Source organism: Lepidochelys olivacea (genome assembly GCF_965140295.1).
Source record: "Lepidochelys olivacea isolate rLepOli2 genome assembly, chromosome: 21".
NCBI classification, from domain to species: domain Eukaryota; kingdom Metazoa; phylum Chordata; order Testudines; family Cheloniidae; genus Lepidochelys; species Lepidochelys olivacea.
Window position 1 is genome coordinate 6,980,210 of NC_140431.1, and position 26,577 is coordinate 7,006,786.

General features: G+C 46.0%; 1 protein-coding gene across 3 annotated transcripts in view; it reads right to left on the reverse strand.

The window, feature by feature from the left end:
* The window catches only part of TMCC2 (transmembrane and coiled-coil domain family 2), a 74,541-nt gene extending 57,033 nt beyond the window's left edge, over window positions 1-17,508 (reverse strand). The window contains exons 1-3 of one of the 3 annotated variants that reach the window (XM_084611184.1): window positions 17,429-17,508; window positions 16,852-17,085; window positions 2,631-3,137 (exon numbers count right to left, since the gene is read on the reverse strand). In XM_084611184.1, the coding sequence (XP_084467310.1) occupies window positions 2,631-3,137; window positions 16,852-17,043 (699 nt within the window). In that variant the 5' untranslated portion in view covers window positions 17,044-17,085; window positions 17,429-17,508. Of the gene's footprint in view, window positions 1-2,608; window positions 3,138-16,851; window positions 17,086-17,428 lie in introns of all 3 variants that reach the window. The other 2 variants (XM_084611192.1, XM_084611185.1) reach the window with 2 other exon arrangements.
* Between the last annotated feature and the right edge of the window lie 9,069 nt (window positions 17,509-26,577).

Here is a 26,577-nt window from a genome sequence, read left to right on the forward strand (position 1 = left end):
TTCCTCACCTTCATTTCACCCAGAGACATGCCGAAACAGCCGGCAGCCACCAAAACCAGCAGGCTTGTTTAGTTAGGTTGAGCTGCTAGCTAGCATTAAAATTCATCTCACGGACTGGGATAATTACAGCAGCTTCCTCCTGGAAAGACATCCTCTTTCCAAAGGTGCTTGGGCTGCTCTACTTTTCAGCAGGGCTCTGTCAAACGTGTGCGCTTTGAAGCTGTTGACAGGAAGGGTAGGGGGAGGTAATGGGCTAGGAGATCAGGATCTGGTATGTCGACTAGGCACTGTCTGAACTATTCACCTCATTGCTCTGGGGGATGGAAGGAGAGTTGTACATAAGACTTGAATCTGGTCCCACCAGAGCTATTGGGAGCAGGATTAGAATCTATCTCCGGGGAGCACACAAATCTACCTCAGACTCTTCTCTCCCTGCTCCACAGGAACTAATGGCCTGATGACACTCTCTACATGAGCAGCATTTACATCAGCGAACCCAACTTCCAACATCCCTTCAGCATATCTAGGTGTGCAGCTGATAAGGTTCACGCTATCTAGCTAAGCATTTGAGTGCACTCATGATTGGTATTTTGGTGCCAGGTTAGATATCAGGATGATAGACCTCCCCCCCAGAAATACCTCAGACGGAAAGAAATAAAATCTCTGCCTATCAGTGTACACCTGATATGGAGGCTGCTTAAGACCCAGTCCCTGAAGGGTCCAATCCTGCAAGGTGCTTGAGCCTTCAATTCTGGGTTTTGAAGGTGCAGGATCAAGCCCTATGTGCTGCCAGACCTCTCTGAAGAGCACTTGAAAAACCCTGTGAAGCAGAATCCCATTCCTGGCACCCAGGGGCCATGAGTGGCAGGGCAAAAGCTTAGAAACAGGACTTGGGTTGAAGATATCAGACTGGATATAAGGCGTACATTTTTAATGGTGACAGTAAATAGCCACTGGAGCAATTTACCAAGGGTTGTGGTGGAGTCTCCATCACTGACATTTTTTACATCAAATTGGAGGTTTTTCTAAACACTTTGCTCTAGGGATTACTTTGGGGCAGTTCTCTGGCCTGGGTTACAAGGGGGGTGGGGGGTGTCAGACTAGATGATCACAGTGGTCCCGTCTAGCCTTGGAATCTATGAATTTTCACTCTCCGAATCAGCCTGCAGGCATAAGGCTGCAGATCTGGAGCCAAAGCCTGTCTCAGTTACACCCATGCACTCCCCAAAGAGGTTCACATGGCAGTAACTCAGGACAGAACGCTGTCGTGTAACGGAACACCCAGCCAAATAAGACCATGACTGCCCAACAAGCCAGCTGATAAGTTCATTAAATCAAAATGATTGCAAAGGGGGGATGAGTTATGAGTTAAAAATAGGCATTGAGGCCAACCCGAGGAGGAGGAGGAGAAATTATTGAGCACGTGATGTTCTCTTTATGAGCTAAAAGATTCCCGCCCAGGAGACTACAGGGATTAAGCAGGAGCCCACAGTCTGATATTAGCTGAGTGGCCACTATGTGAGCTATGAGAAGTGGCTGGTTATGGTGCATAAGGCTTTCTGGACAATACATCGACCTGAGCATGCTTCTGCAGACAAGCTGCAACCATTGGGGGAGGGGAAGGGGAAGATAAGTACATTCCTCCCTACCCAATCTTTTTACCTTTCTTCGTGAGGTCCTCAGTGTAACTGCAGGACTCATGCATTTTCCCTTCTGGCTCCCAGACACCCACTGACACCACCCCGCAGGTCCTACTGCATTGACTCAGGGCTGGTTGACAGCAAGAGGAATTGGATCAAACTCCTCCTGGCTACAAAGTTGCCTGGGAATCCCTGCGCCTGAAATCACTGTCTGAAGGGATGACTGGCAGCTATGCTTCATGAAGGGGCTTCACAAAAACAGCAACACCAAGGGCAGCAGCTGGGGAGACCAGAAACTAACCACATCCGGACACAGCTTCCGTGCTTCTGTGTGTCTGTGTGTGTGTGTGTGTCCTTCTGAAAGATGATCCCAACACTCCCCACAAAGCAAGCAATGCCGCAACGTGGTCAGACAGGGTACATGCAGGGGGCAGCGCAGGCTGAGTACCTCTCTACAGGATGCTGGCTGTGGCTGGCTGACTGTGTTGTACCCAGATATGATCCCATCGTTCTATACTCTTCCTGTTATAGGTTCTTGGGCCCCATGTCCTCTCTAGAGCAGACTCTAACAATCCCCTAGTTCACCTTCTGAACAAAGCGCGACCACTACATTAAAGACAGGGCCTATTAAGGGTGCTACAGGGTTTAATCCTACGGAGACGCTGGCAATTGCAGCCATCAGACAATCTCTTATTTCCTAGCATTAATGCCCAAAACAATGAGAGTCACAGTGGCAACCTGCCTGGAGCCTGAGGAACACACCTAATTTCCTTACAATGGAGCAGACGGCAGCTCCTGCATCTTTAATGTGGAGATACTGCCCATGAATACGGCAGGTACGTGGATCAATAAACACCATTGTGTGCTGGGACTGGCCTCTGTATTAAAGATGGGGCCACAGCATGGTAGAACTCTGCAGGCCATATTTGATTTCTCACGGGGAGTGGGCCAGGCACTCCCAGGCTTACGTCTTTCCACGGTTAGCCCTACCTTGTCGGCGAGGCACTCCGACTCCTCCGGGAGGAGGTACACAGCCCCACTTTCAGCCAGCAAGATGGCGGTGTCTGTGGCAGATGAAGACCTTGGCCGGCCCTGGTGCTGATGCAGTATGGCTGTGAGGCTACTATCCTGGGGAGCCTTCCGGATCAGATGGGGGCTGCCTTTCTGGGGATCAAGGGAGCTGCTTTTGCTCCGGCGGCTGCCGCTGTGCAAGCTGCTCCCTCTCTTGATGGACGGGCGGGAGCGGATCTGCTGCAGCACCCTGTTGAAGGCAGTGGGGCGTACAGGGAGGTCGTGGAGGGACATGGCATAGGAGACACGGTGCATCTCTGGCGAGCGTTCCTTCTCATCAGGGGAGTCGTGGTCAGACATCCCGTAGTGCTGCGACAGAGAGTCCTGGGAGTTCTGGTGCTCTCGTTCCCGCGACCTGCGGCGACTGTGGAAAAGGTGCTTCAGGCCATGGCCAAACATGGAGCCTTCGGAGAGCTGCTGTATTTTCTGTGACAGAGGAGAGAAAACAAAGCACACGACCCACTATTATTATACCCTGGATTGTATGTCCCTGCTTTTAATCAGTCCATATACAGCAGCTAGATAGTACGGTGACGGAATGACAGATGAAAAATACCTTTTATTGACATTACAGCCCTGGGGCCAAATTGTCCACTGGGGTAAAGTAGTGCAACTTCAGTGAAATCCACTAAATAACACTGGGATCGTGTAAAAGAAGACACTGCTTCCCTGCATGGCTGGAGGGCTTTCAGAAGGCTGGGACTGTGTTGAACCTGGGCACTTCAGCATGTGCTTTAGAAAGATCTCACTGCTTACAGCAGTTCCTTGCAGCATGCAGGCACAACAACCTGAATGAAGGCTGGTGTGGCAGCTGTACCTCGACATCTCTGTGTTCTTCCCACTCAGGTTTTTCTTTTGCATGTCAGTTTCCCCAAGCCCCCTATTTTTGCAGTTCTTCTCTGCCCTCCTTGCCTTTCAACCACGATCCCTCTTCTCCCCATCCTGGGATGTCAAACCAACCAGATCCTAATGTTAGTGCCTTTCCCTTCGTCCAGTTCCCCATTGCACCCTTGAACCCCTCCTTCTTTTAGCAGAACATTACCATTGCCTCCCTCACTCGCACTATGCCATGGAGGTCCTGTTGCTTATCTCTGCTGGCAGAAGGGACCACCCTGCTCTTCTCAGATAACAGGTGCTAAGCTCTGCAGGCCTGTGAGAAGAACATGCCAGAGTCCCGTGAATAGCAGCACGCAGTGCTGCTATTGCCAAGCCTCCAGATCAGTTCAGGCTGCAGACATTTAAGTCAAACCTAGTTCTGATACACCTTGCAGGGGCCAGGGAGGACTTAACTCCTCTAGCTACCAGATACAGCATTGCACAACAGGCATTCTGGGCAGAGAGATTCTCCTTCCTTTGAAGCACTGCACATTGGCCACCATGGGAGGCAGGATATTGGCCTTGCTAGACTGATGGCCCTATACGCTTATGTAACAGCACCAACAGTCAGGGAGGGGAGGGCAGCGTTGTGGTGCGGCAAGCGCGCCAGCCGCTGACCGTTCAGTAGGCTTCGCTCTCATAGAAAGGAGCCAGTGACGATTCAAGATGAGGCAAGATTATGGAAGAAGAGAGGCCAGAAACAATGTGGCATCTCTCTATAAAGATGACAAGGACACACGGTGAGTCGCAGCTCCACTCCGCTCAGCTGTGAATGGCTCCGATAGGATGTTCACTTCCTGTTAGCATCACAGCTCTGTGGCTCCACAAAACATCTGTTCCTGCACTTTCACTAGAGCTGGAATGCACCAAAGACTAGTCAAGGTGGTTCAGTGCTCAGTAATACTTAACAGCTAGCACTTACCCAGTCCCTTATGAACTTCTCCTAAGTAAGCCGCAGTGGGCATCTCTGCAGCACTAATCCCATTTCACAGGAAGGATGAGCAAGAGGGAAAAAGGCTACCCGGCTCTCCCAAAGCAACAGAGGGCATAAGGATCAGAGCTGGGATTAGAATGCCACAGTCCCGATTCCCAGCCCTAGACTCAGGTATAAAGTCATGGCTTATTTCCGCTCAATGTATAAGACAGTGGCTGCTCTGTAAAGTCCCACCGAGGTTCCCACCCTGGCTTTGTGCATACTGCCGGTAGCGAGGTACAAAGGCCCTTTCAGAGTAGAGGGGCCCAGAAGGCCCCATTCCAGTGAGCTGAAATGAACAAAGGCCTGGGAAATGGTCTGGTAGTGGAAGAGAGGAAGCAGTTCTGGGGAATTAGGAGTTGGATGGGGGAAAACCCAGGCACACTGTTCCTTTAAGGGCTTGGGATCAGCAGCCCTGTAATAAAGGTTGGGTTAGGGCTCCCCTCCCTTCCAGCCAATTAGGAGGAGTGCATTGGAGGAGGGCAGTATATAGTCTGCCTTCTCCAGCAGAATAAGGGAGATGCTGGCAAGAGGAGATTGTTAGAGCCATAAGGTCAAGTTCCAGGGAGAGACAGTGATGAGCTGTGACAGAAGAGCTCAGTGTAGAGCCAGAGGTAAGTGTGATCCTTTGGTTTTCAGTGTTGGACTTTATTGGTGGAAATGTTTTCAACTGTTTGTGGTCACTAAACCAGCCCCAAGTAGAGGCTTGTAGGACTTATAAGAAAGGTTGTAGGGAGGTCTGTAAGGGGCCCTGGAGAGGGAGGATTCTCCCTGAAAAGGGAATTCTGACTATGAGAGACTACTCAGTAAGAAGCAACCTTGTTAAATGCCCCATCCAAAGACTTCAGGCACTAATTCTCCAGTTTTACCTATGCAATCTCACTAATTTCAAGGGTGTTTCATAGGTATTGCAGTGAGGAAAATTTGACCACTTGGCTGTATTTTAGCCATGAAGTGGAGATGAGAACTGGCTCCATGGTGAGGAAAGAACAGTTTGGGATAAACAGGTATAGATTTTTTTTTTTAAAAGCTAAATCTTAGAGTCAATGTGACAATTTCTCACAGCCCTGTAAGGATTCTTACTCTTAGCACAAGCCCCAGGAAAAAGAATGAGGCTGTTCTTCCTAATGATTTCTGATGATCAAACACACCTGTGAGGTTTCTCTACAGAACCTTTGGAAGGGTTACCATGTAAGGGCCTGATCCCGCTATCAGATCTGCACAGGAGACCCCTGTGTCCCTACAGAGTCCTGGTGAAATCAAAGATCATCTGTGCAGGCACAGGGATGCAATGCCAGGACTGAAGGATTGGGGTCTAATTCACCCCTCCTGGAGCCCAGCTGGCAAACCCACTTTTCAGGCAGAATCTTGTCACACCATGGCTAAGCTTGCAGAAGGAATCTCTGCCACCATCCCTCCATGCCCATTGCAAGGCATGATAGGTTCTAAATTACAGATCCACTCCTGCAGGCCTTCCTCAGGCAAAACCCTAATCTTCTAAGGCAACCAGCCACCCCAGAGGTGCTTATTTGTGATACCTTTATTCATTTCAGGGCAGATCCTCCGCTGGTGTAAACTGTCCTAGCCCCACTGAAGTCAATAGAGCTATGACAATTTATACCAGTTGAGGATTTTTCCCCTAAGCTGTGGGTAGCTCCACTGAAGTCAATGGAAATACTTGGAGTAAAGCATTACCCACTATGAATAAGAGCATCTGGCTTTCATTTTTTTTACTTCTTGCATAACAAACTCCAGTAAAAGCCAATAGGAGTTTTCCCCAGGTAAGGGGCTGAGGGGGGGGGGGGGGAGAAGGACCTGGGAATTAGCCCAAAATAAGTAAGTTCAGCTAACCATTTTCTCTTAAAAGTTCATGCAATCCCTGAAATCTTCACTGTATGACTGCAACATAAAGGAAAAGAACATAAAAATAAAAACCCAACCTTTTCTTTAGCTAGAAAAACTATGGTTACTAGTGTTTTTAAACTTTGCTGCCAATGCATGACAACGCACCACCTGTCCTGATCAACATGCTCCAGAAATTAAACAGCTGGAGTTCTGTCAATGTGCTCTTCCACTTCTTGAAACACAGACTGCAACTATCTATGCCTCGTAAGATTAAACTGCAGCTTGTGGTCCAGGTGGAAGAGGTGAGCAGCAACCTGGAGACTGCAAAAGGCTCCTCACACTGCACAAGATTGTTCCAAGACATTCTTCTTGTATGGGACACCCATTTATTCGTGCCCAGAGACTACAGGTATTTAAACAGGTGCTCAGTTTCTGACATTAGCTGGGTGGCCACTATGTGTGAATTATAAAAAACAAAACAAGCTGGTGCCTTTCTGCATGATATATCAGTTTGGTCATGCATTGCTTGGCTATTCGCAATAGCTACAGAAAAGAACTGGTAATGGGATATAGCAGGCAAGATTCTGATCTTGAAGCTTGTCTACAAGGGGAGCTATTCCCAATTAACTGCATGTGTGGATGCTCTTGTGGAACAAGAGCGCCTTATTCCAAATAAAAGGGGATTTGGAATCCACTTCCTACCTTATTCTGGACTAATTTTCAGGTGTAGAAAACTCCCTGGTTACACTAGTAAAAAGCCAGAGTGACTCCACTGGAGTCAACGTAACACCCAGATTTCTACCTGTTTAAGTGAGATTGCCTTCAATCTCCACATCACCAATTCATATCCAGCTAGTGACTGACTGTTGCTGCCATTGGATGGCTGCTGAGTGACCTCTGTAAAATGAGCTTGTTGGGTTTCAGTCCAGCTACCAGTAGGTCGGATGATCCATCTCACAACCCACCATTCTCATTGGCTGGGGGCTGAATGAGCTATGGTAGCTAGATTATCCTCTCACCCCTCAGGGCAGCATCTCTATATCCATTCAGGCCTGAGGCTTGTTGGCAGGACAATGTGAGGGAAGCCTGCTGTGTCACTACCTGTGTGGTCTCTGCTTTGAGGCTAGTCTGAGCACTTCAGTGCAGTATTGAAATCCTTACCCTATGGAGGCAATGGGAGTCTTACTAGTTACTTCAGTGAGGCCAGAATTTTGCCCCACGACTGCTGATGTGTCACTTTCACCTACATGCACATTTTCTCCTGCCTGAAAAGATGATATGATGTGGGCTCAGAACCAAGAGCTGCTTTTAGCAAAGCCACCAAATTCTGGAAAGGCAGCTGTGTTTGCAATACAAATTCTACAGGAACTTGCAGGTGACTGCAATATTTCATGGCTGGCCAAAAAAAAAAACCCTGCAAAAAACCCAAAACTGTTTATAAACCAGAGTCTAAGTCCATAATCGTTCTGCTTCTGATATTTACAAGAATCAGAGTGATAACTAGAGAGAATTACAGCACTAGCCACTACAATTACACCATAGCCCAAAAACTTTAATCCTCTCATTATCCAACCATCATGCAGATGATATTCCCAAGGTTCTACCTGAGAAAAATGTAACAAATCTGCTGTGCTGTCTCTACTTCAGGAAATCGTGATCTAAAGTTTATTCTAGTTAGAGTTTCTATGGAAACAGAGACAGCATTAGATAACCATAAACCCACAGACTTTTACCATTCGGATAGAAGGTTTGTTTGCCCTTTAGAAGCTCCCTGGGAAAAGAAATGACCAGCCTGCATGCTTTGAAAGTAACAAAAAGAAAATAAAAGGAGGCTTTGAGAAAGGAGGGAGAGAATAAAAGAAAAAGATAACTTTGACAGCATCTAGGAGTTCCAGTTATATCAGTTTTTCCACTGGATACACAAGGCCCATATCTTCCACTGATGTACACTGGCATAGCTATAAAGATCCAATGGCATTAAACCAGTTTACATCACGTAAAGATCTGGAGTGAAATCCTCTACCACTGATGGCAATGGGAGTTTTGCCATTGATTTTAATGTGGCAGGATTTCACCCCTGACCTACAGCTTTTTCAGTAGGTTCTAAGCATAAAAAAAATCATTTTGGCCTAAAACTGGTCTTAAAAGTCATCCTGGTGATTACATCATCCCAAATTTTTGAGGGGCTGTACCCACAGGATGCTCAAAGGAGATCTGCATGCAGAGAAAGTCAGAATCATGTATTGTTGTGTTGGATGGGGTAGATTCAGTGCTACACTGAAGTCTTGTAAAAGTAAAGGAATTTACAAGGAAATTGATCAAAATAAGTAAAAAAAAAAAAAATAAAAAAAATTCTGTTTTTAAATACGTGTGAGCCAAAGCTTTGAGTCCTTCAGTTTTTAGTTGGTTAAAACTTCCACTTGTTTCCAGTGACTTTTGCCTCAGTAAGGACTTGAGGGTTTGGCCCTATATACTTTAATCTGAAAGGAATAGAAAAGAATAAAGCAACTGTTCACTAGTCTTGTTTAGAAATAGGTTGGAAAATGGCTGGTGCTCATATGTTGGAGAAAACAACTTTGTTTTTCAAAACTTAACTTTACAGATGACTAGCCCAGAAAGCAGAATAAGCCAATTTAACAAACAAAAAAGCCTTTAAAAAGTGAGCAACATAGGCTGAGACTGTGGGTGGCCAAATCGCCTTAGAAAAATCTCCATCATAAATCTTTATAGACTATGGTGACTTTAGAGATTGTTTCATAAAGGAATTAAGATTCTGAAGTCTTCATGCTGAAGTTTGATATAGTTTGATAAAAGGAATATCATCCAAAATATCTATGAATCAAGGCCAAAAAATTCATGGCAATCTGTTTGGTTTAAAAAAAATCCACTGTTTCAAAAAGTGACTAATGTACAAATCTCCATGACAGATCTCTTAGGCTTCAGATCTACCAATTATGCCTTGTGCTTTTTTCAGTACAAAGGCCCTGATTCTCCTCTCACTTACACCAGTTTGATTCTATTGACTTCACAGGAGTTACTCCTGGTTTACACCAGTGCGTGTATGAAAGGAGAATTGGGCCTGAATTGTTACTAGCTTTGGCAGGGTTAAAGCAAAGGTTTTCACCTTGTTTGAAAATGGTTCTGGATTAAAAATGGTGTTTCACCCTATTCTCCTGTTAACTATTTACACATTGATAACATTTTAACAACCAGTTTTATCAAACACAAATGAACAGGAGGAATTTTGTAAATACTAAGGGACTGCTGGAATTTCAGATATCTTATCAGTCACTATCTGAACCTCCTGGTTGTGTATTCCTTTGTATACCTAAATCTTTCAATCAAGATCTGCGGCAGTGGCTCAAAGCACAGCCTTCATATACCATGTAAGTCCCACTTTATTTCTTTAATACAATTAATATCACCTAGAGGCTCCAATCAAGACTGGGCCCCCAGGGTGGTAGGCACTGTACAGACACATAGTGAAAGATGCTTCCTTTTCCAAAGAGCTAAACAGAAACCCACAGGTGAGGGAAACTGAGGCACAAAGAGAAGGGACTTGCCCAGGTTCCCACATCATGTGTTTGGCAGAGCTAGGAACAGAATGCGGGTTTCCTGACTCCCAGCCCTATGATCTATCCACTAAGCCCTGCTGCTCTCCTGTCTTCATTGGGACTTAAATTGTATAGACAGACTCTGGTGCTGGTGCTCTCACAGGGGCAAATACCATCCCAAATAGAGGACTTAGTTCTTTAAGACCATTTCAGATTGCGTGTGCATGGACAACTAACTCAACCCTAACCCTGAGAGGTCGGGGGCCAGGCCAATCTAGGAATAGCTAGCAACTCTAGTGGAAAATCAGACAGGCCCTATTAAATATTTCAAATGGTCTCTGAGCTTCTGCTGGTGGCTCAATTGGTCCCCACTGGTCTCTTGCAAGTTTCAGCTGGAGGATGGGTAACCCCAACAGAACCACTGATCTCTTCCAAAATGTTGCTGACCAGTTGGACACAGTAGAAATTTTTCCACATGGAAATTCGATTAGCTATTGCTGATGCCTATGCCATGCCTATACTTCGGAAAGCCAGGTGCCAGCACTCGGCAGTCTGCTCCCTTTCACCAGCTCCACCTTCATATGGGAAATAAAAAAGATGGCAGTGACTTAAACAGTACAGAGCAATGGGTATATACACATATTATCCAAAACAAGACACTCCTGTATGCATGCTTCTCCCCCAGGGGAGAGGATGAGAGAACAAATGTGACAGATGTAAATCACACTGCTTGGTGCATTACTGGAAGGTGCTGATACTCCTGTAATGAGCACAGTATAAGAATCTATATAAAAATAGAATCTTTAGCACCTGTAATTATTTTCAATAATGCTGTGACCTGCTCAAACTCCAAACTTGGAATGAAATTTGAAGAAGGGCTTCAAAGCAATTCAGACTTTGACCATGTCCCCTTCTCCTGCCCCATGCATTAAAACAGCTAGATCTGTATCCTAAAGAATGCAATTCCTCTCCATGCACAAGCATTTCACCCTCTCCTGTCACCTATTTGTTTTCTGAACTGACTCCAAAGAAATTAAGAATCAAACTTTTCCTTGCTGAGGGGTGAAAGCAAGGCTGGCTTAACTGCTTGGATGATGAATATCATAGGTGCATTTAAGCTGAATGCACCTGTATTTTCATTGTCCAAGGTACAAGCAGGTCAATTGCCCTGGTTCTGCGGCTGAATGCAGCCTCTATACTGTTGAATGTACTAGACCTATCCAGAACACTGTTGGCTTCAGTGGAATGTTCTTAATGGACAAAGGTGAGTTCCTGAACCGCAAGGGACATTCAAAGTGAGCAGTAGCAGGGGGCGTAATGTGTAAAGGGGATTCACGGTTCTAAACCTGACCACATGTGTGAAATTCTCCCCTCTGCAGCCCAAGACCTGTGCACCATCCCCCCAGCTCCCTCTGGAAGGCTCAAAGGGGATTGAGGTGGCACAGGGTTTTGTGGCCGCTCACTGCATGGGGTGAATTTCATCTTGTGTGAGGTCACGTGCATGAAAGGAGAACGTGAAGGAACAACGGCATGTTGATGAGCCCAAGAGATCTGGGATCCTGTGGAAGGTTCAGTTAACCTGAGGCCTCCTCCTAGATGAGGCATGTAGATACATTTTGCCAGTAAGCCCCAGCGAGGCCTTTAACAATGAAAGCATGGAAATGTTAATGCTCACGAACGCGAGAGGCTGATATGTAGAAGCACAGTGCAAGCTTTCTCCAATTGCTAGTCCATCAATGCAACACCATCCTGAGCCAGGAAAGGAAAACAGGGCTTCCTCCTACAGAGACTGCAGCACCACAGGACAAGGTACTTTTGCTTTTGGCTGAGACCACCCACACTCATATCATTTGATGTAATTCACATTTGAACCCAGAACCTCTAGATGTGTGAAATGAACTCAGGTGCCACCCTTTTAATCTACTCCATGCCTCCCCACACCCAATGAGCAAGACTTCAACTGATGTAGAGTGTGGTCAGTTGGTTATAGCAGGGAACTGTGAGTCAGGAACCCTGGGTTCTCTTCCTGGCTCTGTCACTGACTTGCTGTGTGACTTTAGGCAAGGCACTTCCTGTCTCAGTGTCCCTATCTGTAAAATGGGGATGATCATCATTCAGACATACCACCTCACGCTATGTGAGCATGAATTATTAACGCTTGTAAAGTGATTTGAGATCCTTGGTTGAAACATGATGTGGAAGGAAAATGTCATCGTCATCATTATTAACTGCCTGGAGTTCTTGCCTCTGAGCAGTGTGAATCGTTAGAGAACCTACTCACACCCTCACACTTTTGAAACAGTGGTTGACATTAGCCAGGGTCATGCAGCACAATCCCCTTTATGTGCATGAGAAAGAGGCAGAGGGAATTGGAAAGGTCTGTGCCTAAGTGTGCTAAGCAGCATCTGATAAATAAGACCATTCCAGTGACCAAGGTACTTCTGTTCAGGCCATTTGACTGCAGGGACATTCAGGTAACTTGGGGGCAGGGACTTAACTTACCTTCATGGTGTTCTTTGAATGGCTGATGCAAAGGAGTGAATTCCAACATATGTGGAGGTGATGGCTTTTGTGGGGGAGGAAGGAAAAGTGTCTTATCTTCCCCTTCTAGGCAACCCATAGGTTGGTAGCATCGATAGTCTCTGGCTGGAACTGCAATGAGGGGCCTTGTAAGGCTCTCTAGGAGGGGAATCTGGAAGAGGGGGACTCTTGGCAGGTTCCTTTGTGGGGTCCAAACCCACATGAATAAGGAATAAAAGAGCAAGAGTAAAAGCTGAGTAGAAAGTTCAGAGTTTGGCCCCAATGAGCGTTTTTCCCTGGGTAAAGTCTAGGTTCCAACTGAGTTGAGCTTTTAGGGTTTGGCTCCACAGACCTGATCCAGTGCCCACGGAAGCCATTGTACGTCTTTCTGTTGACTCCAATGAGCTTTGGGTAAGACTCTGTTTGCAAGGAGTCTAATCCTGATCTCACTCTAGGCCCAAACTGTCTCCTCCATTACAGCCAGGGAGCTGCCACTGATTCCATTGGGAGTTGCACCCAGGTGACCAGAAGCAAGGGCTTTGCCCTAGGAAGATGAATAATTCTGTCTTTAAACCATGCTACTACAAACTCATGTCACAGTGACAACACTAAACCGCAGCCCAGCCCACAGAGAATGAGACCTTACCTATGAAATCCTGCCCACAAAGTCAACCACCCCACCAGGGAAAGTCTGGGTAAAGAGCACCATGCCCTGATAGCAATAAACTGTCCAAGCTGGAGGAGGTAAGTGCTAAAGTCTGTGATCCCCATCTAGGCACTGTCCACTTCAAGCCCAGATCGTCTGCTATGTCCAGCTCGGGGACTGCTCTAATCTATGCCAGCTGGTTATGGCTTCCGAAGGACTCCCCACCAGCCAGAGACTGCCACAGCTCAGCATACTCTGGCTGCTCCCCTTGCCCCAGGATGGGGTGTGGTGCCAGAACTGTCTACGCTGGCTCTGCAGAATTCCCCTGTAGCAGAGTGGGAATGTGCAGAGGGGATCTGGCTGCTTTCTGCTCCCTTCGCACACTGGAGCAGCACAAAGCGGGTCTGTTCTAGAGCTCACGGAAGTCAATGGGAGGGTTTCCACTGACTTCCACGGGCTTGCAATCAGGACCAAGGAGAGGAGTGGAACTCTGGATGGAGCCTTCAGCTTTCCAGCTGCTCTTAACTTCCAAGGCCAAACACATGGAGGCATGGGGACCATTAAGATTGACGTGGTGATGATTTTAGATCAAAACCATGGCTGCATTCAGCCCCTGGTTTCTGTGGCCATCAAATTCATCCAATTACAGACAAAAGAGAATATACACAGATCTTCACTGCCTGGGAAAAGGCAGGAATGAGATCTAAGGGGTAAAATGCCTTTGATACATCCCCCCCCCCCCCCCCCCGGACACTCAGTCTACTGTCTCTTACAGTAAAAGATCTGAACAATTTCTTTGGCAGTATTTTGTACAGATTCAGCCTCTCTGCTGCAGAGCTCAGAAATATCTACCACCTAACATATTTTTAAGCAGAGTTGTGTCCCACATCTGCTCTTCTTGCCAGGACTTTTTTGGTCATGGGAAGCTTGCTCATACCAAAACAGCAGGGTTCTTACTTGTGTAAGAAAATCTGCCATGCACTTGCAGTGAGGGGGGGACCAGAGAAGTAAGGAGACTGGCAAGAACAGAAAAGAGCCTATTGTTTCCAGGTTGCTAGCACAAATCCAGCATAGGCCACTGGTGACTGAAAGTTACCATCTGATCAGTAGCCTCTGAGATTGTTTGGAGGGTAGGTCTCAGTCCACAGCACAAAACCACCATAATTAGCGTAGCTGGTAGTCTCTCTGTACAGGAGCCAAGGGCTAAAAAAGCCATTGAGACTGATCTCACCTCTCAGCCCTTATAAGTAGCTGCTTCAGTTCAGGATGAGATGCACTAGCAGGTGACGGTGTGGGGCAGCTTGCCCCACTGTCTCTCCCTGTTGGATCTATTCTCTCATCCTCTTACCTCCCAGAACTATTCTCCATCCCTTCCTCTCACCTGCTTTCCCCCCTTCCTCTCTTAGGGGATCCTCCTGCCCACTTCTGCCTCTGCTCTGTTTCCCTGGTCCCGCCTCTTATGTTTCCTTCTCTCCTCATTTTTCTGCCCTACAGCATGAACCTATCACTGCAGGCACAATCAGAACAGCTGAGCAGTTGGATCAGGTGTGCATGGAGCTGCTCCAATTGCCATGTAAGCCGAAGACCAAGTGTCTGTCAAAGGAATCAGCCAGCAAGAGCTACTTTAGAAGTGCTCTGGGTGAGTGAGGCTGCATGCCAGGTGAACATGCTGCTAAAAGCATGCCACTGTGGGCTCTGGTCATCTGTCTTGCACATAGCTCTTAACAACTTCATTCATTGCTGTTTATAGGACAGCAGTGACAGGTGCATGTCACTACAGTAACTCCTAAAGCACAACAGCTACTGAAAAGAGCCAATAACAGACGCCGAGCGCTCCACAACTCTAAGGTTAGTTGTTATACTTGCTCTTTCTTGAACTACCTAATGGACATGTTCACTTCACATCTGCCTTTGGGTAACTGGCAAACATTGGCACATATGGATGAAGCCATGACACCTACATACCGTTCATGGTTCACTGTGTGAACTTGGTCAAGCTGTTTAAACTCTCTGCCAGATCATCGGCAGATATAAATCAGTGTAGGTCTGCTGGAGCCAATGAAACTATGATTTATACAAACTGAGGCCCTTGCATTCTGTGCCTCAGCTTCCACATTTGCAGCTAATCACACATACCTTTGAAAAGCACTATAAGTTAAGTAGTATAGTAATGAATGCATTACTAACTAACTAGGGAGGAGAACACGTTTTAGATGCAGTGAAATGTACAGCTATGCATGGAGATTTTGAAGTGCAGTTACAGTCAGAATATTAGCCTCTGCAAAAATAAAGCAAGTCAGGTTTCCTATTTATCCCCTCTCTTTTTCAATGACTACACTCAGTACTGCTGATGTTTCAAATCAAAGGGGGGCTTGGCTAAATGTCAGTGCTGGAAACTCCACCTGGAACCTCCACCAGTGCCCTTTCTGCCTCTTGCATCACTACCAGTGACAAATAGGAACTGATTAGCCAGCAGCTCCAATGGTGATGTGCAAGACAAAACAGAACCCAGCTCTCTCTCCCAGAGCTGTACCAGCTCTGCAGTGCTAGTAAAAGCCTATTGTTGTAAGTATGACCTGAAGACCCCTCAGGGAGCAGCTCTGGGGCGTGAGAAGGGGGCATTTTTACCTAGTCATTGTTCTAACTACAGCTGCACTTGAATCAACACAGACAAGATATATGTTCTCTAGTTTAGCTCTGCAGAACCTGCTGCCGTGGGTTTTATTTAATGTGATCTGCTAAGTTCTTCCACAGAATGCAGGCCCTGCCACATTTCCTCATCAAGAAAGGACCACCTAAGCCACAGCTTCTGACCATGTTTAGCACCAAGCCAGATTCTGATTTCAATGCAATTGTATAACCTCATTTAAATCAATGGAGTTTCTCTGAATTTACACCAGTATAAATGTGGTCAGAAGTTGGTGTATAACTGTTCTTCTTCAACACACAGTCTTTTTTTGAAGAGAAACATCAATTTATAAACTCATGACTCTTACCCCTTGACTCTTCATGTCCTATAAACCATAACCTTAACATCACCTGTAGCACCCACAATCAAAACCAAGGCCCACTTATGCTACTATAACTGCATATTAGAGCCAGCCCATGGTTTAAAGAACTTATCCTCTAATAACAATAACACCTAGCTCTTATTATACAGCACTTATCTGTAGGTTGCAAAGTGCTTTACAGAAGAGGGAACTCTCAATCTCCCCATTTTACAGATGGGAAAACAGAGGCACAAAATAGCAAAGTGATGTGCCTAGGGTCACCCAGCACACCAGTGACAGAGCCAGGAAAAGAATCCCAGTCTCAGGGGTCCTAGCCCAGTGCTCTACCCACTGTGCCATCCTGTCTCTCGTAAGCACTATCCAGCCTGTGGCAAACTCTTCCAGATGACTTTTATCTAGTACCATTGCTCAGCAGATCACATAATCTCCACAAAGCTGAACCCAATACCAAGAGCCCCTTTTATTTTTTTAAATAATCAAAGTTTTGATGAACAGTCTTATAAACCCATAAAATACCAACACACATCTGCAGGTATGATCCAGGAGACCTAAAAGAAAATACTGTCATCATGTCAGGTCAATCATCGCTATTAAAGTAGAAAGTCAAGTTCCCATGTAAATAATAAGCCAATAAGGATCATTGGATGGAACTCTGGTTCCAGCTGCACACAGGAAAAACCCAAGTCTCTTTGTAATACCAGCTAGGGAGGCTTACCTTTAAATCAGGAGGCTTGCTCCGGGGAACAGGATGGGGAGCAGGATTCGGATTAGCAGCAGTGCCCAACTCTGACAGGGCAGAAGCGCAATCCCCAGGTTTAGCATCCATGGCAGCCAAGTTGGGGGCATCTTCAGCCCCAGCACAGTCCTCCTCAGGCTGCTGCAGCTCATCCGATGTGCACCTCTTCATGCTGACGAGGTGGGGTGGGAGGGCGATTTTGTACTTCCACTTCTTGAAGGAATGGCAGAGAAATGTAAATGAAAAGCAGGAAGGGGCGGGTGGGAGGAGGGAAAGGAACCAGAGGAGCCTTGGTCAGTGCCCAGACAAGCTCACTTCACCTGGGAGAGGAAGGCAGGCCACAAACAGGGGCTGGGGAGGAGAATCCTTTATCCAAACTCATTGCATGGGGTGGAGGGGAAGGAGAGAGTCTCTGACCCCCCCACCCCCCTCAAACTTTCTCCTCTAATTCAGCCGCATGGGGTGCAGTGCGCAGTGACTGCATTTTTGCTTGGGGAGGGTGCATGTTTCATGCAATTTATCATCTCCTCCCCCCCTCCCCAGTTCTGTTACTCACTGCTCAGGAGAGAAAACGAGTGATGCGAAACCCTGGAGCCTTGCATGGCTGCAGATCCTCGTGCCTTGGGTGCATCTCGTCTCCCCTCCCGCCCCCGCCCCGCCTTGACATCTGCTGCTTCTCTCTCCCCCGCCCCAGCCAAGGAGCCGCTTCCCACCGCAAAGCTGCTGCCGCCGCGGCTCCTGCTCGGGAGGAGCAAAGCGGCTCAGCCTACCCCCTCCGCCTCGCCGGCTGGGGCGCCTGACGGACGGCCGCCTCCGCCCAATCAGAGCTGGCGGATCGAGTGGGGCGCCTGGAGGGGGGCGGGGGGCGGAGCCCGTTTCAGGCTCGGTTGGCCGGCGGCGCTTCCTCCCCCCCCCCCCCCCCAGCCCGCGTCCCCAGGAGCTGTCAGCGGCGCTGGTGCTGCACCGGGCGGCGGCTTTGCCCTGTGGCCGGCGGGCTGCGGCAGAGGCGGGCGGGGAGCCAGGGCAAGCCCCCCCCCCCGCCAGGCGGTGGCCCCTAGGCAGGAGCCCACCTTGCCCTAGTTCTGCGAGGGGCGGAAGCTAGGCTGGCACAGTCACCTCTTCATTGCCATGGAAACTCCTCCCACCAGCATGCGACTCTTGGCCAGAGCCTCTCCCGTCCTTTATTTATTTCACCTCGGCCTCTTGCAACGCGGGTCAACTCAATTTCCCTTAAAAGAGAGAGAGAGAGAGAGATTTTTTTGGGGGGGTGCCTTTCAAGGTACATGGACCTGCAGGGGTGCACACCCAGAGATTTAACCCTTGCGCAGTCAGAGCTTGCCACGCTCCTACCTTGCTTGCGTCGACAGAGGAAAAATCAAGACGACCTTTAGCGCGAGGGTTGTTTTCAGGAGAGGCCTGAAATTCTTTATTTTTCTTGCGTGGAATTTCTTGTGCCCCTTTGCTGCCATCTTGCCACACACGTAGACCCTGAAAAATACAAAACTCGGCGGTGGTCTCACTTTGAAATGAAATGCCTTTTTTTTTAACCCAAACCACACAAACTTGCACTTTTTCACATTGTGTTTTAGGAGAGAGCCACACACACACACTCGCTTGCTTTTCTTCAAAGACTGGTTTATTTTCTGTGGAAAGTGAGGCCACTTTTAACACACAACTCTGTGACTAAAGCAAAATTTTCTGGCCAAGATGGGCCGATGTTTAACCTTGAAAGGAAATTGGGGAGTGGGGGGGACGGACCTTGAACTGCACAGTTTTGTATTTTGTTACAAATATTTTACTGTGTTTTACCACCACTGGTTGTCTGAATGTGAATTCATTTAACTAGGGATGTCCTAGGGAGAAAGTGGGATAAGGTGAGGAAGGGGTGAACAGAAAGGGAGAGTGATAGAAGAGGACAGAGAAGCACCAACATACATACATTCTGATGAGTTACCAGCTAGTGTAACTATAACCATATTTAATCATAAATTTATTCTGGGTTGAAGCCAATCTCTACCTATTGAAGAACAGCATAAGACCTATATGGAAAAAGTGTGTCCCACATCTGCCAATGGCAGGGTTCTTACATTTTCCTCTGAAACATCTGGCACTGACCACTGTGAGAGACAGGGTAATGTACTAGATGGATCATTGGTCTGAGCCAGTCTGACAATTCCTATGTTCCTACGACAACCTCTTATTGATCTAATGACTCAGGAGCAAGGTGTAGTGTCTAGAGCAGGGGTGGGCAAACTACGGCCCACAAGCCGTTTTAAGCTGGCCTACAGCTCCTGCTGGGGAGCTGGGTCAGGGGCCAGACCACGCGGCTCAGCCCCGCTCTGGCCGGGTCGCTGGGTCAGGGGTCTCGCCATATAGTGTGGCCCTGCTCCGGTGCTCCAGCCAGGGCGCATGATCAGGGGCTGCACCACGTGGCTCTCGGAAGCCGTGGCATGGCCCCACTCCAGCTCCAACATGCTCCAATGGCCCCATCTGGTGCTCCAATGGGAGCTGCAGGGGTGGTGCCTGCAGATGGAGCAGCATGCAGAGCCACCTGGCCACACCTATGTGTGGGAGCCGGAGAAGGGAGTAAGCACCGCTCAGAGCCTGCAACCCTGAGCCTCTCCCCACGCCCCAGCCCTGATCCCCTCCCACTCTCCAGACCCCTCAATCCCAGCCCGGAGCACCCTTCTGCACCCCAAACCTCTCATCCCCAGCCCCACCCCAGAGTCTGCACCCCTAACCAGAGCCCTCACCCCCTCTTGCACCCCACTCCCAATTTTGTGAGCTTTCATGGTCCACCGTTCAATTTCTATTCCCCGATATGGCCCTCAGGCCAAAAAGTTTGCCCACCTCTGGTCTAGAGCCCAGGTTGTGGTTTCAAAGGTCTGTACTTTCTCTACCAATTACTTGCTATGTGACCTTGGACAAGTCACTTAGCCTCTATATAAAAGAGGGATGTCACTCATTGGGGTGAAGTCAACAGGAGTTTGGATGCACAAAGTATGCAGGATAGGGTTACCACCTGGCCGGCATTTGACCAGCCTGGCTGGTTTGTTTTTTTATGGATTTGCCAGTGGCCAGAAAAATTATTTAATTTGCCAGGGTTTTCTTTTAATGTGGGTCTAAAGATTTGCATTAAATACACTGGGATATCAAATGTTGAGTGTCTGCGTCCAGCTAAAGATGCAGCAATGTTCCCATTTCCGTAGTTTAAATAAGAAAATTGTTATTCAATCTTATCTGTGTTATCTCTCTAGATACTATAATAAGAGGCTGTTGAAGCGGGGAAGGGTGAATTGCAGAGTTGCCTTGTGGTTGGGGCAGGCTTGCCTCCTTGGGTTAGGGGTGAGTGCCAGGTTTTTTGCATATCATAGTTGATAACCCTAATGCAGGAGGAGGCCTAGTGTTTGTCGAACACTTAAAAGATCTTTGGATGAAAGAAGCTATTCAGTGTTAGTCATGGTCACATTCAGTAATAGTACTGATTCCATGTATCAATGGGTAAATGATGATGTTATAACCAATGGGCCAAACCCTGAAGTCCTTACTCATATTTTGCTCAGCCTTTATTCAGTCACAACTCCTGTACAATGGCTAAAAATTACTTCAGTAGCTAAAAGATAATTAAGAGCCTCAGAACATTGGCCCTCTAACAATATCTTATTTGATGCTTACAGGTAATTAGCAAAAAGAAAAGGAGTACTTGTGGCACCTTAGAGACTAACCAATTTATTTGAGCATAAGCTTTCGTGAGCTACAGCTCACTTCATCGGATGTAGCTCACGAAAGCTTATGCTCAAATAAATTGGTTAGTCTCTAAGGTGCCACTAGTACTCCTTTTCTTTTTGCGAATACAGACTAACATGGCTGCTACTCTGAAAAAGGTAATTTGATTTACCCCAATGAAACAAAATGGTTTGGGTAGCTCACAGATGTCCTGTTTTATCAAGAAGGAAAAGCTCAGATGAAAATGGATTGTGATAGGTATGAAAGCTTCTCATCTTGTCTGCAGCATTTTTCTTCTGTTTCTGACTGATGCATGTTATTTTAGCACAGAGCAGATGTGATCCAGTAGGTGGTCTTATTGCTTGGACTATTTCTGCAAAGAGTTATTTTTACTCTGTCCTGATATAGCTCCATAAGCACATTAGTTCATCTGCATGAGGTTTAGCATGCCTGTGTTATTCTTTGTCAAACACAAAACCTTAATGAACAAAGGTGCCCTTTTATTGATGTGGGTATGGAACAGGTTTTTTGGGTATTGAGGCTAATCTCTCGTGAGTGGAATTAAGCTTTGATTGATAAATTCACAAACATGGGAGTTTTCTTTAATTTTAAGGTATAAAATTTAAACAAACTATAATACATTGTTCTCCTACAGACTCTTCATTTGAAGATCTGAAAGGAGTTTACAAACATTAACCAGAAGAGTTTCCCAACACCTGTGGGCTACGTATTGTTATATTCATTTTACAGGTAACTTAACTAAGGCACAGGACGGGGAGGTAATTTTTTGTGCAGTCACTCAGTGATGCCATGGCACCACCAGGACCAGAACCCACAAACCTTTATTCCCTAGCACCTGCTCTAACCACTAAACAGCACAGCATTATCACACTATAGCCCCAATCCTGAGTAGTGCTGAGCACCTGCTGCCTCAATTGTCCATCATTCCACCTCTTACAATCAGGCCTAATGGCTGCATGATCTGGACTAAACAGTGAAGATACAATATATTGGTGAAGTTCCCTGTGCAGAAGACCAGCAAAAGGCATACGTACCACTTAAGTGACACCTGAATCTTCAAAATATGACTTAAATGGCATTCAGTGGTGGACAGGCCTCATGTCATCACTCTGCAGGGGGGGAGAATTTCACCCTTTGTGAACTATTCCAGCCTCCATAAACAATTTACTTCGCCAAACAACGTTGCACTGTTTTCATAAAAATCCTAGCAACTGGGCATATCTTCTTAAAATAAAACATGGCAAAATAAAGGATTGTTTGTGTGAAGGAGAAGTTGCTATTTATTAGATACATTTTCCATTTGAATGGAAACAGTGTCTGTGCGATCTGTGCCAATTAGCTCTGTCTGGCACTCCAGAGATCAAGAGGGATCAGGACATGCCATTTGCAATAGGGGCTCAGTATTTCTTCTCTACGCTCATCCACTGAAAGATGCCAAGCGCCCTTTGTTGTGTGAGATACCGTAGATCAAGTCAAACGTACAGACTGACTTGTATCTGATCATAAAGAGCCTGATGTATAGTACATCTCATTGGTTTGTGGCGGCGCAGTGGGATTCTTGCTTTGTGGAGCCATGGTCAGTTTCTGCAGTCTTGGAAAGGGATCACCACACTCAAACAACTGCTAGGAGTTTGCTGAGGGTATTGTGGCCTCAGCAGCTCAGATGCCAGGAAAGAGCATGGAATATATAGATGTGATTGAAATGCTAGCATCTATATATTATGGTGATGTGCAGAGAGATAGAATCTGGTGGCTTTATTTTTATCAACCACAAGGCAACAAAATGTATTTGATTTCAAAAGAACAGTCAATTACATGCAAGATTTCCCACCATTCTTTTCTCAGGAAAAAAAAAAGCAAGTTTGTTTATTCGGTCTCTCTCTCTCTCTCATATGACCTTACTACAGCACTAACATAGAACAGCAAATTAATCTGCTCTTTCAACCCTTTTAGCCCTTTTAGCATGCACAGCAAAGACGGCCATGCCCCTTTCTGGGATACAGCCTTCCAAAATTCTGCTCCTGACAGTGCCAACTATTCGGCTCAATATCTTGGGAAAGAAAAGGAACCGGGGGGGGGGGGGAAGTGACTGTGGCAGTTGAAAAGTGCAGCTTAAGCTGATTTTATGACTGAAAGGTTAAGCGTAGGGAGGAGGGCACATTTAAATAGCGTTTTATCAGCAGGAAATGATATATAAAAAGGGAATCACAACCTCACACACAAAAATTGAATGTAATACTATGGATAATTTATGCATAAATCACTTATTTCAGCTCAACAGAGACCATAAGGGCCTAAGGGCATGGAAGGAGATCAAGAAAATGTGGAGAAGGCATAAAGAAGGGGTTTTGTTTTCTTTTTTTCAGATGGGAAATGGGCCATCCTGCTCTCAGTTACATAAGTGTAAATCTGGAGTAACATCTTTGAAATCTATGGAGTTATTCTGGATATACACCAGGTAACTGAGATCAGAATCTGGCCCTAAATACTAAGAACAGCCTTGGTGGACAACGTCACCATGGCAAATACAGTGGTGTTTTTGAAGATGCTGTTATATGCTTTCATTAGGACAATGATGTGTTTTTTCATAGGGCACACGTCAGGGTGCATGGGATAGGCTTGGTACATTTTGTTTTTATTACGGGGAAAAGTTACTTTAACTAGTACAGTGAAAACAGAATTCTGGTCCCAAAAGTAGCATGCAGTTTGTTTTTGCATGTCACTGAAAACAAGGGAAGTCAGAAAGACTGGTGGGGTGGTTGTTTTTGGGGAAGTCTAATTCATTTCCACTTCAGACCCTATTCCCCATCCCATGCAAGGCCCAGACATTGGACTATCATTTGGAGAGGAGAAGGAGAATAACACAAAGTGCTGCCAACTCGTATCAGTGTCAAGTATCAGGGGGTAGCCATGTTAGTCTGTATCCACAAAAACAATGAGGAGGCTGGTGGCACCTTTAAAGACTAACAGATTTATTTGGGCATAAGCTTTCATGAGTAAAAACCACTTCTTCAGATACACGAACTCTTATCAGTGACTCCCCACAGTAACTGCTATCATCAATGCTGCTAACCGTCACGATTTCATTGCGAGTCTCACAGGATGTTGTTTGTGTTTGTGCACAATTACGTGTGAATCTCAACTTCCATTAAAGTACATTTCTGGCCCTTGGGTTGCAGAGAGAAGCTTGAGACTGGGATCCAAGTGCACCCTACAGGTTGAGAAACAAGAAGACAAAAAGAACCCCACAGTTATTTTAATGTCTCATGATTTCTAAGACAATCTAATCTGGGGAGCCTGAGTCATGATTTTTGCGCATTTGGAGTTTGCAACACTGCGTCATGCTCCAAAAGAGTTTTGAGCCACCTCTTTCCAAACTCATCATCATCAATACAGCTGTTCGAATTCTTCATTGTCATTAATATTAGCTGAAAATCTAGCTTTTTGTTTTGCTTTTGAACCATTCATGAACTGATCTCCGCTACAGTGAACAAGTTAGTTAATGGTAAGTAATCACTGAAGATTTTGGATGGACAATTTTTAGCCTTTGAATTGTCTGGCAATGATCCACTGCAGCTATTCATTCTTGGTTATATGTGTAATTAATTGTCTAAGTCACATTGTACTGATTTCCTGTTTGAATGAACTTTTTAAACTGGAGAATGATGAAAAATAAATATACTTCCCAGTAGTCATTTGTGCTAACATCCATGGAACTTCTGGAATTTGCGAACATTTTCATTAGTCCAAATACTTATGGATCCACAAATATAAGAGTAAAGCCAGTTTGTTCATTAATATACTGACAAGTTACTAAGATGGCTCTAACCACATGGCAGAAGGAGCAAAGAGAGCAGGTGCCCCAACGGAGCTGGGTTTACAAGGCATGTAGGATCAGATTCTTGAACTATAATGTTGACAGGGATTGTGAGAAATATTAAAAAGCAGAATGCTAAATTCTAAAGCAGAAAGCGCAAATGGAAAATGAATTACATGCGTATTACCAATATGTCAAGACAGCAATGGAATACTGTAAAAGAAACAAATTGTTCTTTACAAGGTAGGGAAGCTGTGGAAATTGCTTTACACTTGTCCAGGTCTGTGACATAAATAACTGTAGAGGGGTTTGGCAATAAATAACTTTAATTTAAAAAAATATTTTTAAAAAGGGTCATCATCAGGATTAGACCATCTTTGTCATTCTTGCTGTAATTCTTTTTTTAAATTATTATTTTTATCTTTAAATGCTGGGTGAATTTGGCACTTTGAAAGCGAGTAAATGAACGACAGATCTGGCTAGAAGCCAGGCAGAATGACAGAAGCTACTGTGAAACCTTCCTCTTTCAGACCTGTGCTAATATTAACTCTGAGATGAACTGCAAGACCTTGGGTTGTCAAACTCAGGTAATTTGAGTGAGTGAGAATTAAAAACAAAAATGATGAGGTGAGTTCTTAAGTGATTCATTTTATCATCATTACATGAGATCCAATTAATATTTCTTTCTTATCACTGTCCAAAACCAGTGCTGAAAAATGTTTATCAATACTAAAAATATTTGGCGGGTAGGGCAAAATATTTCTAGCAGCTCATAAGGTTTCAGGCTTTTAAATCATGTCATTCTGATTACCACCTTCTAACAAGTGACTCAGTGGGTCTTCAGCAGAACATAGGAATTCCCATACTGCATCACACCCTGTGGCTCACAATCTCTCTGGTCCCCAATCAGCAAAATATTTAACCATGTGATTCAGTCTATCCCTATTCAGCAAACAGTTAAGCACATACTTAGCTTAAGACAATGGGACCTAAGCATGTGCTTAAAATTAAACTGTTTAACGTTAGAGGGAAGGACTGCTGAATCAGGACCTCGCTGCCTCAGGTTCCTCAAGAACAGAATGAGGATAATACTGTTTACCTGATTCACCAGAACTGTTGTAGGATTTAGGCCCTGATCCTGCTAAAACAAATTATGGGCAGATCTCTACACCTACAATGTCCATGGGGTTCCACGCAATGACAAGGTTCTGCCCACTGAGAATCAGCTGGGACTTTAAATAGTGTTCGTAAAGTAGTTTGATGAAAGGTGCGAGAAGAGGGAAAAATATTATTAAACATCTTCAGTGGCTATATGTTCATAAAACACCATCAACAAAAGCCCTATCACACCACACACAATTTTCCCTTTGGGAAGAGAATGAGAGAAAGAACAAACCACATGTGACAAATATTAAGTCATACCACTTATTGCCCTACTGGAAGGCACTCAGATGGTATGGGGATAAGCACGCTATAAGAACCTATATAGAGCGGAACAGAAAAGCATTTTTTTCTCATCCTTAAATTCAAGGCTCTTTGTGCTCTCCTTGTGCACTAAAAGTTCCTGTCACCATTTTTGTAAGTATGCAGCTCCTCATCTTTGCCCTGGTGTCCTTGCCAAGACTTCCCATCCCCTTTCCCCACCGTTGAGCTGCAGCTTAACATAGGAATTGCTAGACTGGGTCAGACTGGTAGTGTGTCTAATCCAGTATCCCATCTTTGACAGTGTCCAATACCAGCTCCTCCAGAGGAAGAAACCCTCTAGTAGGTTGCAATGGGGTAACCTGCCTCTAGGGAAAGTATCCTTCTACTCTCCTGCCCCAATAAATAGAAGTTATAAAGGTCCCCATAGAAAGGGGATCTGACCTCTCTCCCCACAGAAAGGAGATGTGCCCCCTATAGAGGGGTGTCTCGCCACAGCAAGGGGATCTGCCCTCTCTCCCCCTAGAAAGGGGGTGTGCCCCCTATAGAGAGGTGTCTCGCCACAGCAAGAGGATCTGCCCTCTCTCCCCCTAGAAAGGGGGTGTGCCCCCTCTAGAGGGGTGTCTCCCCATAGCAAGGGGATCTGCCCTCTCTTCCCAGAGAAAGAGGATGATGTGCCCCCCACGTAGGGGTCTCCCCCCACGCGAAGAGGCCGGCCC